This window comes from Populus nigra, chromosome 16, assembly GCF_951802175.1.
Source record: "Populus nigra chromosome 16, ddPopNigr1.1, whole genome shotgun sequence".
In the NCBI taxonomy this organism is placed as follows: Eukaryota; Viridiplantae; Streptophyta; class Magnoliopsida; order Malpighiales; family Salicaceae; genus Populus; species Populus nigra.
This window is the reverse complement of record NC_084867.1, coordinates 396,441-408,487: the sequence shown is the minus strand read 5'-3', so window position 1 is coordinate 408,487 and position 12,047 is coordinate 396,441. Positions and strand designations below refer to the sequence as shown.

The 12,047-nt window shown below is 29.2% G+C and overlaps 1 protein-coding gene across 1 annotated transcript; it reads left to right on the top strand.

Annotated features, from left to right (window-relative positions):
- The first annotated feature begins 10,493 nt into the window (after positions 1-10,493).
- Positions 10,494-11,464, top strand: LOC133675561 (auxin-responsive protein SAUR32-like). The gene has a single exon (XM_062096980.1). The coding sequence runs from the start codon at positions 10,963-10,965 to the stop codon at positions 11,308-11,310; it is 348 nt and encodes a 115-aa protein (XP_061952964.1). The 5' UTR covers positions 10,494-10,962; the 3' UTR covers positions 11,311-11,464.
- Positions 11,465-12,047: the final 583 nt, after the last annotated feature.

Below are 12,047 nucleotides of genomic sequence, written 5' to 3'. Positions count from 1 at the left end.
CAGTGATTCCTATGTTTAAACAATCACCTTCTACTTTGTGGACTGGTGGTGGTATGTTTGAATATGATTTTTCAATTTTTTTTGTCGATTTTTATCATATAATTGACATATTTCTTTTTTTATTTTAACTTTAATTTTTTAAAAGTTTATTAGATAATATTGTTGATTTTAAGAGTATTTTTTACTTGAAAATATATTAAAATAATTTTTTTATTTTTTTTTATATTGGCATATCAAAACAATCTAAAAACAGAAAAAATAATAATTTAAAGTAAAAAAATTAATTTTTTAAAATATACTTTTGAAACACAAATTAAAACCAAATAAACACAAATTACTCATGTTCTTTTGGATCTTGGAAGATTTTAAATTTTGGTGCTTGCATGCCATATATGGTGATTGGAGTTATAGGATGTGGTAATTTTGCTTTGGTTATGAAAATAGAAAACTGCAAAATTTGTGTGCAGATTTAACATATTTACATAATTTGTTTTTATGCTTAAAATGGAGATAGAATTAATCTCGGGTTTGAATTCAAGAAGAGATCATAATCATTAATTTTTTTTATAGATGAATGCTATAACTTAGTCTAAGAGATCATCCCGATGAAAGAAAAAAAAATATGATCTTGAGGGGTAAGAGATGACTCGAATGGTTTTTTTTTTTAATTAAAAACAATAGTATTTATTATTACAGGAAAGCTCATTGATCATCGGTTTATATACAGTGGAGATCGATCAGGGTGTTAAATCTAAGATTTTCAACTTGAAATTTCTCAATTTAATCACTAGGCTACGTACCCCTTTGAGCAAGAGATTTTTTCCTCACTGTAGCTTGGAAAGATTAATGAAATTTGGGTCTCCAGCTCCCAAAACCTCACCTTGAAGCTCGGTTTTTGTTTATTTTTATTATTTTTTATTCAAAACATATATTTAAAAGTGTTTCGTTAGTTATAATTTTACAAGAAATCTATTGAAAACTCTATCTTAAAACATTGTTTAAATCCAAAAATGATTTATATACTTATTTTTTTAAAATTATAATCACGAAAACTATTACAACACGAAACACGCATTCACACATGTTCATTAAAGGCAAGTGATTGAGGTGTTCTCAAGATAAAACAGGCTATGTACATCAAAGAGCAATGTTTCAAGATCAAGAAAATGCACTCTCTCCTTCTGCGACATCCGATAAAACAAAAGAAGACAATGCACTCTCTCATGGATTTTAGTATTATTGTATTGTTTGGACCACAGGGGCTTGGTACTAGGCTAAATATCTCAAAAAACAGTAAAGCACTTGCATATATATATGTATATATATTATCAATAGTGGGTGGCAGGTGTGGAATGCAGGAAGACAAAGGTAAAAAAGAGAGAGGCTTTCACTTTTATATATATATAGGAGCTAGGTCCAACAGAAACGGATCGCTGGAAATGCCATGCCTTGAACCACTTTTTCTGCTTTTTAGTGTAGTAAAATGTAAAATATCAGCAGAAACAAAAACAAATATATTAAAGTAGTGTCTGATCACTGCTTAGTTTTAATCTTGTTCGATTAACGTGTTCTCAATTAACATGATGCTGTCCATGTTAGCATGCAAAGTCCCAACTCGATCCCTCTGCTGCCATTCTACCGGTTCTTCTTCTTCTTGGCAATCATATTATATATATATATATATATTAGTTCCTAGGTTTTAGAAAATTAATTATTCTTTAATCCCTAGCTAGGCTACCTTTGTGTTTGTAAATATATTTATTTATTAGTTCTTGGAGAATTCTATTGTGTTTGTTTAGTATTTCAAATTAAAAAAGATCGATTGAGATGTATTAATTTGATTGGAAAAAAATTTATGTTTTAAAATTAAAAATTTTGAGGTGGGTTTTTGTATTCTTTATATATAAAACATGAAATTTCTTATTATTGACGTTAAAATTTAAATGCACCATTTAACATTTTAAGTTCTTAAAGAAAAAATCGGTGTTTTAAATAGACAATATTGATCAACAAGCTAGGTTTGTGTATTGGTTTACAAACATGAAGTACGATTAAGTACTTATAATTGTATTCAAAAGCCAAATACTAAAGATTAATCCACTTAATTACAACTTGAATCCCAACCGAGTCTTGTGGCTCAAATTAATGACACCTATATATCGAATAATTTATAGGGATTTCAGAACATAAAGTAAAGCTTTTAATTTGACAGTTTACGAATGGTAATAATAGATATTTTTAAAAGCATTTTTTATTTAAAAAATAAAGTATATAATAATACAAGAAGATGTTTGACATGTTCAGAACCTGAGCTTGAGCAATAAAAGGTATCGGGCAGACACCCAACACACTTGGGCTCGAGCTAACCCACCCAAGAAGAAGGTGTTGGACATGTTCAGCACTCGAACGTCACCAGAGCTCACTCTCAGCTCGAATATTCTACTCAAACCCATCAAACATGTATGGAAATGGGCTAAAAATTGAGCCCATAAATATTATGTGTTTTGTACTAAAAGGAATATATATCTCGACAGATCTAATTTATATTAAAGAAGTTTGTTTTCATGTGTAGTTTTTTTAAAAAAAATAAAAGTATGGTTGATATCATGCAATTAGCAAATCTCCTACTGGCTGGATTTTTTATTTTGGTCCATGACATAGTGCTTAATTAACACATCTTTAGTCGTTGCATGCCATTACGACCTAGAAAACTTCAATGCATTGTGCAGATATTGAAGTCAAAATAAAGCCCCCACTCATCTAGGTGAGCATTTTGTCTCAAGATTTGCCTTTAGTTTCTAGTACCAGACAACAACATAGCTAGGGTCTAAAATATAGCTGTGATTTTTTCATTCAAGATATTATATTCTTTTATCAAACATTGAAGGGTTTTTTTATATAAAAAATGTCTGTTGACTCGATATTCATATGAATATTTCACAAAAAAAAATAAAAAATAATCATTCTTACTTAAAATTAACAAAAGTTTTTGGCACGTACATTCATATACCAAAACAATCTCATCACCTAACCATACAAATCTGAAATCAAATCAACCATGTATACTCTTATCTGCCCTCTGTTTTTCCTTTCGCAGTTGTTTTCCTTTCTTCTGTAGCTTTCCACCGGTCTAGTTTCAGCCGATTAGGAACTGGGGAGAACAAAGTACCGTATATTCAATTCTTTGATCTCTCCCCATCCTCCTTCCGATCATCAAATCTTTGATTTCTATGTATTTTGCAACCCTAATTTCTCTTAAACCAACACCACCACCACCTTTACCTAGTAATCTTCAACGTAATCATTATCATTACCAGGGACGGAGCCAGGGGGTGGCAAGCAGGGGCCCGGGCCCCTGCAAAATATTTTAAAATTTTCTATTATTTAATATTTTTAATTTAAATAAATAAGCTTTTTAATAATATATATTATTATATTAATTTTGGCCTCCCCTGTAAATTTCACCTAGTTCCGCCCCTGCTCATTACCATTATCAATAATATCAAATAATATCATCATGACCAACATTTGTTATAGCAATTCAGTTGATTATTAGGTTATGCTATGTTGAACATTTCTTCTACCTTTGATCCATTCCATGACACCACCTTTGACTTGGCGATTTAATTTCCACTCCATCATTGCCCTCTTCTTGCTTTCCTTCTTCTCGCGTTCCTTTGTCTTTCATCTGCGATTCAAATCACATATTAAATTCCCATCATTTACAAAGATTCAACTCCCTTTGGTCCGTCCGATTCCTTCTTGTCTTTATCATTGCTTTATGGGGTCTTAACGAGCTTTTTCGCTTACCCTTTTTTTCCTTCTTTAACGATATCACAACAAGAAAACAGATGCAAATTCCACGTTGCTTTCTCCTTGGGGTACTTATACTAGAACCTGGTTTCTTGGTGATCTTCCTTTTTCTTGTGAACATTTCAATCAAGAGAAGGGTATATTGGTAATCAGACCAATCATCGATTCGTTGGCCGCCGAAGGATATATACACAAGCCGGTTGCCGGAGAAGCAGGAAACTGGCCAGAGGGATGTGCTTGTAATAATACGAAGTTAAATTGCAGCTCGACCAAGACAAGCATGCCAATGTGCAGTATGGCACGCGGCAGGTTATGCCAATTGATTAATTAAGATTAGGTTATTTATGCTGTTTGGTGTTAATTATTATAGATATTATTTTTTCAGGTTAATATCGTTTCGTGTTCATGTTAAATATACAGGGATGATCATATCAAAGATCATGTTGAAAATCAGTAGGTATAGATTAAGAGAACATAATCTATATATATTCATATCTTAACCTAAACCATGGAAGATTCCAAGTCCAATTTTGTTGAGGATCGATCAGTGTAGGTAAATAATTAAACTATCTATACAATGCTTCAATCTCATCAAGCCAAGAACATATTCATATTCTGTCCCAGATACCAACTCTTTCACTGTTAACCTTGGCAACTTTTCTTGCTCTAATGGTGGCAATCGTTTGTCTTGCTTTCTTTCATCTCCTATCGCTATGCAACAGTTTGCACTGAATAATAAGATAATGAACTCGGCAGGGCCTATATATAGACAAGGAAAACTCGGTTGCCATTAGAAACTTCTTTCTTGTCTTCACAAATTTGAAGGAACTTCTTCAAGGACTTTAAGGGTCCTAAGCTAGCCCGTGTTTATTATTATTAGTGATCGATCGATCGATATGCTATAGATCCCATGGCTGTAAATGCCCAGCCCAAATGGCTAGAGCTAGCTCAATAAGTGGTCGCTGTAAAGATTAGCCCAGTTGGCTCAGACTTGCAATTGTTACCCTTTACTGGTTATTAAAGGCAGTCGTTAATTTTTTTATTTAAAAATATATTAAAATAATATTTTAAAAAAAATATTAATTTTTAATATTAGCATATCAAAACTATTCAAAATCATAAAAAATAACTTGAAACAAAAAAAATAAAGAATTTTCAAAATTGTTTTTCGAACCATAAAACAAATACACTCTAAAGTGTTTTTTTTACTTGAAAAAATCACATTAATATTTTTTAGGCAATTTTTAATAGTTTTAATATAGTGATATAAATATTAAAAAAATATTTTTTTAATATATTTTTAATTAAAAAATACTTCTGAAAAACATCTTGAATAACATTACCAAATACATAATAAATATGAGCTGTTAGCTTTTATATATAAAAAAGAAAAAGAAAAACAAGAGAAAGATCCATATGATTTGTTTTGCAATGTATATATTACCATTACAGATATAAATGGCTAAATATATATGATATTTAAAAATAAAAATAAAAATAAAAATAAAGAAAGATACATAATAATTGAAAATATCAAATTTATATGTTTTTTAAGGAATAGTAATAGCTATTTTAGAGCTATATATCTTCTCTTTTTGAGAGTTGTAGAACTTCTATATTATTATTGAACAGGCTTCCATATGGTTGCCACGTAATTTATATGAAAATTATGTATGATTTGTCTGTATCTATGGTATTGCAAAAAAAAACTAAATTCATCTATAAATTATTTTAATAATATTTTCTTAATGTAAGTTTAAATAATAATGTGAGAAACAAAAACATTTATAATATCATGTTTAAAAACACAGTTAAAATCACCGTATTAATAATGTAAAAAAGAAAAACATTTACAATACTATGTTTAGAAACACAGTTAAATCACATATATCCATTAATACTTTTTTAATTAATGATGTCACTATCATGATTTTTATTATAATATCTCAAAACATTAACCCCCAATTTTTAATCCCGAGTCAAACATAATCTAAGAAAAACGATGGAAGAACATTTGAAGGAGTTAATTAATACTAGATTTGTAAGTTTTAAACGGTCCATGTAATTTTATTATAATATCTCAAAACGGTTTAATTTGGTGGTTTATCTTTTTATAAAAACTAGAACATCAGTACTGTATACGTGGATCAAGTCAAGCTTCAGGTAGATATTGATCATAAACATTTACCCAGAAGTTCCGAGGTGTGTACTGCCCCCATACTAATTGCACGGCACTCACAAATATAGATTTGGAGGTAGCTATTAATTAATTAATTAATTAATTAATCAGGGGTTTCGCATAATCCAACCACCACCTTTCCCTCCACCTGAAACAAATCATAATTAATCACTCCAGCGAGACTATATATATATATATATATATATATATATATAGTGGAAGAATGAAAAGCAAAGGCCATGATCATATCACTCACAAGGATTACAAACTCAAGCGTATTTGAAGTTCTAGAGGTTATTATTCCATTATTGCTGGTATTTTTATTATTATTATTATTAATATGGATATCTATATTTGTGTGTGTCTTAATTAATTTTATTGGCTTTAAAATTAACAAACATGTAAGTCTTTATTGGCTCTGAAAAAACTTGCTGGTATTTATTATTATTATTATTATTATTATTATAATTATGGGTATCTAGATCAGCTTGTGTATATCTTAATTAATTTTATTGGCTGTAAAATTAATGATTATATAAAGGTAAAAATATTTAAAAAACAATATAAAATCTGATGAATTAAATTATTATTATTGTTGCGAGATTGCTATCTCTGATGATTAGCATCTCACAAATGGGGATGTTTCATCTTAAAACTGATGGTTAAATCAACGTCTAATATTGTTGCTGATCTCACTTGAGAAGGACTCACGGCCTAATTATTATTCTGAAACAGTGTGATGAGCTTTATCTTCTACCCTATGCAATGGATCTTGATTGACCACTGACGCTGCTGGTTATCTTGCCCGTCCATCTGGGGCCCTGGAAAGTTGGAAGCGAGATAGAAAATCATAGAAGAGGACCAGATAGCTAGAAAGAAGGGTCCGCCCTGTTGCTTTCTTCCCCACCGTGCCTGGAATTCACCATCAGAAGAGGTAGTAGGTGAATCTTGTGAAGCTTAGATGTTAATTATGTATCTTTTGCGATTGTTACCTTTAACTGGTAAAAAAAATAACTAAGAAAATCCGCAATACGGTTTGTACAAGCAATCAAGACACCGACTATCATATAGTTGTTGCTGGAATGGTGCGCGGCGCAATGTCACGGGCCGCACTAGTGTTTTTAATATATAAAAATAAATCTAAATTATGATTGATGGTGTTTTTAAAAGAGTGACTTGATTAATTTAATAATATAATTAAATAAAGAAGATCAACTATAAAGTAAACTAGATGATAAAAAATAAAATTGAAAAAAAATCAATGACTCGGTTTGTGATCATTTACAAAATATACTTAACTAGATTAACATGTGACCAGAGACATGAGATTAATAACGGAAAAATCACAAAGCTCAAAGTCCAATAACCTAATGTTAAATGATAAAATTAAAAAAAAATTAATCTTAAAAGGAAGACTTCTTTAAAAAAAGTTTTAGTTAAATAAAAAATATTTTAGAAAAAAAAATAGATTAAACTTTATGGAGTTAATGACTCGGTTTGCGAGTTTGGCGAGGTGACTTTAGTTGTCCCGGTTTGCGGGTTTAGCGAGGTATTTTTTTATTTTTTTTTCAATTAAACAAACTTGATTATGTGATCGTTTATTTTTCTTTTTATCATATAGTTAAGAAAATTAGTTTCATAAAAAAAAATGTTGTTAAATTTTAAAAAGTCTATGAGCCTGTTGACTAGTTTGGTGATTTTAACTTCTTCTTTTTTTAAGTTCATTTTTTTCATCCCTTGATATTGGAGTAATTAAGAATTGAGTTTCATAATTTATTTCATTTTGTTTTCTATAAGGTTATTGTAGTTTTTTTTTTAATCTCAGTATTGGTTTGACATTCGATTTTATAATCATCTATTTTTGTTATCGTATAGTTAAATAAACAATAGTTTAGAAAAAAAATATTAACCCTAATGGAGCCCATTACCTTATTTGTGGGTTTGACGTGGTGACCCGGGTTACTCGATTCACTGGTTTACCCATCAAACCTGGTATTTTTTTTTTAGTTTTTAGTCCTCTAATATTTCTAGTTTTTTCTTTTTTATTTCATTCTTCTTAAATATGTTGTTTGGGAAATAAAATTCATGGTTTATTTTTCCTACTTTCTATAGGGTTATCAGTTATCACAATATCAAATAAACATTGTTTTTAGAGTTGGTGTTTGATTCTACAAATATCTAATTTTATCATGAAATTAAATAAAAATAATTTATAAAAACTCATTGAAGTTTATGACCAAAGTCGCAGGATGACCAAGATCGATATAATTTGACATTGTTTCAATATTAAAAATATTATATTTTTAAAGTTTTTTAAAATATATGTTATATTTTTATTGATCATTTAAATTATTTTTAAATTCATTAAATTAAATAATTTACTTTGAATTAGTTTACATTCTATTTAATTTAAAACTGTACAGTTAACCGTTTTCAAAATCAAACCGCTTGTATTTAATGATACTGTAATAAAAAATTTAAATACTTTTAATATTTTTTTAAAAAAGAATAGTTTCCCCTAAACTAAACTAGATCATCTACGTGTTTGTTCTCCAACTGGAGGGCAGTGAGCCCAGGCACCAAGATTTCCAATTATCATGCTTGGCATTAATGATGATTGGTAATGACGAAGCTTTTGCAATGAAAGCCGGCAAAAGATCCGGTCCTTGATTGGACCTTTACTGAGGTCCCCCCCTCCCTATAGATGTTTAATTCGTATACAATTTTGCAAAAATAAGTAAGTAATTAATTAATCATATTGGTTGTCATTTAAAAATATCAACTTTGATAGCGTTTAGTTATATACGTATTGATTAAAAAATAAAGATATAAAAATAATTTTAAAGTTTTAAAGTGAATTTTTAAAATTTTAAAATATAATGTATATGTTTTCATAGATAATATTTATTATTTATAAAATATCCCTATAAAAATTCTTAATTATAAATTTATCCAAATATAAAATAATTATTTTAAAACATAACACACGACAAGGCTCAAGTTATACCCAAGTCAATTCAATTTTTTTAAAAAAAATCAACAGATTTTAAATTGGATTTTATTTCAAATCACGGGTCAACTCATATTTTTAATTTGATAAAGTCAAATCAATTATCTTTCTATTTTTTTTTTGTTAAATTCACGCCTCGACTTGTCTAGTTCTCGAGTTAAACTATCAACCTGCTTCGAATTTTATAATTAGAGTTATTATACTATTATTAATTTTAACATTCAATTTAAACTAAAGTAAAATATTTTAAAAGAATTATGATTTTTATTTATTATTTATTATTTACTAAATAAAATATAAAAACAATTATTTTATCTCATATATATATATATATATATATATATATATATATATATATATCACAATCAAATATAATTATATTTTTATTTTGTATTTTGTTTTGTCTTTTCTATGTTTGACTCTTCATCTTTTTTTTTCCTGGAAAAATAATCTTATGCTATTCGGATTTGAAGTTGGATATTTTCGAGGCTTGCTATTCAGCTATTGGATGTTCCCTTCATGCTGACATGTACAGGGCACCTCATTGCCTGTCAGGATTTCAATTCACGGGTCCCACATTTCTTACGTGGATAACGTTTTACCTTTCGTCATTATCCACGTGTCTTGTCAGGTAAGCAAACTTTAAGAGTGGTGATTGCTATTTGCAATTTATTTTCTCCTAATTCCAATATCATTGGCTTTTGAATTTATGAACAGTCCATTACGGAGATGGTCTTGATTTGTTGCCTTAAAAAAATATAAATATTGAAGAAATTTTAAAAAAATTCAATTTTAAATTTTTTAAAAAATTCACAATATGGAGATTTTAAAATATATAAATAAAATTCAATTTTCTTAAAGGAGAAAAAGAAATTTTTCTTAAGACATAGGTCATATCATCTCCAATTTAAAAATAAAAACCTCTATAAAAATCATTTTATCTATAAATTTTTTTTGCAATTTCCTTTTTTAATCCAAAATAAATCTATTGTGTTTATTTTCATGTTTGGTTAGTATACATTCTAAGATAGAAATAATTAACATGTACAAAAGAGACAAAAACATATTTAATTAAAGAGATGAAAATATAAACTAAATTTTTTTTATATTAATTTTAAAATAAATTTATGTAATTTCAAAACATTAAAATACATACAATAAGGTGTGTTTTATCTCTTCAGTATCTTTATTTTTTATATCAAAATAATAATCAAATACTATTTAAATATTAGTTAGTTGTAGGTTTTGTTTGGAATATTTGCGATCGAATTATATTTTTTAAAAAAATTAGTTTTTTTATTTCAGATTAATTTTTTATTAATTTGAAGCAATCATATGAAACATAGTTTTTGTCCGACAAATAATGGTTACTAATTTATTTCTTAAAACTCAATGGACGCTTTCCCTGTTCAAAAAGTCAAATATTTCAACCAAATTACCTGTAAATATATAGCGTGTTTCGATCCCAGCTGTGAAATCAATTTTATGTATTATTACCTTCTCTTTTCCTGGACAGCAAATCATTGGGGGAAAAAAGACCTTCCCAGGATGTGAACTCTTGGCAACTCTAGCTGTTTCTGTCTCTTGAATAACCTTTTTGTGTGTATAGTCTAAGCAAATCTTAGGCAGAACCATCCACTCCTATATATATTTTTATATATATAAACCAATCTTCACAGCACAATATGACCTCTCAATCTTTCTTTCTTGTGCTTATGTTGTTCTTCTTTGATTCTCATATATCATGAGCAACATACCAAGATCTCTTACAGGCTCTTCTTTTACCCTTTTCAAGCTTGCCATTTCTGCCTCTGACCCTTGGCCTTTCTCTCTCGTTTTCTTATAGCCGATATCCAAGAATTTAGTGCAAAAACAAGAAAAGAAAGCAAGCTTGGGCTTTTATACAAGTTTCTTTTGCTGTTTCTTCGATTTTCTCTTTTATTTTCTGGGTTGTGGAAAAATGGGGAGTGGGGATAAACTCCATTTGAATTTCCATATTCACTTGCCAAACCACCACCACCACCACCATGGGAGGAAAGAGTTGAAAGATATCCCAAAAGGGTGTCTTGCTGTCATGGTAGGTCAAGGTGAGGAGCAACAAAGGTTTGTGATTCCTGTGATTTATATAAATCATCCATCCTTCAAGCACCTGTTGAAAGAAGCTGAGGAAGAGTTTGGATTTGATCAACAAGGCCCCATCACTATTCCTTGTCATGTTGAGGAGTTTCGCAATGTTCAGGGCATGATCGAAGAGGAGAATTCCCAGTATCACCACCACCACTATCATGTTTGGTGCTTTAGGGTTTGATTTATTTATGGAATCGTGTAAAAACTATAATTCGTTTCTTTTCTTTACTCTCCTTTGTCTTCTGGATTAGTTATAATTAGCCAGTTCAATATTGTAAATTTTGATGATCAAGGACAAAATTAATGAAAAAGTACTGTTTTTTGCTTAGAGAAAATTAATTAAAAAAGAAATGTAATGTTTTTTTGATATTTACGTCTTGGAAATATATAATTGTATTTTTAGTTTGCTTATTTAATTTCATATTTTCTGGTTAATGGGAACACAAGAAATTAAGAGTTGACTACTGATCAACAAGTAGTAAGAGAAGGGGAGAGGAGAGGCAACCGTACAAGACACGGCTAGAGCTTGGAAGGGGGCAGAGGGTTTGCTTAGAGCCATTGAATTTGATTCCTTCTCTATGATTTCACAAACCCTTTTCGTTTCTTTCACCTTTTCTTTTTAATTTTTTTTCATTTTGTGATTAATATTAATTGGAATATATTCCATTCATGTCGATCACACCTGTAGAGATAAGCATCAAGTTCCTTCAGTAAAGCCAGGTTTTGTTTAATTCTTCAGTTAAAATTTTATATGAAATTATAAAGAAAAAGAATTATTATCGAACCACATTGCTTCTTAATTAGAGCCTAGTCAAAGGCTCTCTACAATATCTTGTGAAAATCCCAAATCATTTAAAAATTAAGTTATGTACATGGAAAAAAACCCCAGACAGTGTCTCTCTTCATCATGAACAGTGT

What these genes read in the sequence shown, in the direction of transcription:
- LOC133675561 (XM_062096980.1), top strand. Translation starts at nt 10,963, where the DNA reads ATGGGGAGTGGGGATAAACTCCATTTGAATTTCCATATTCACTTGCCA.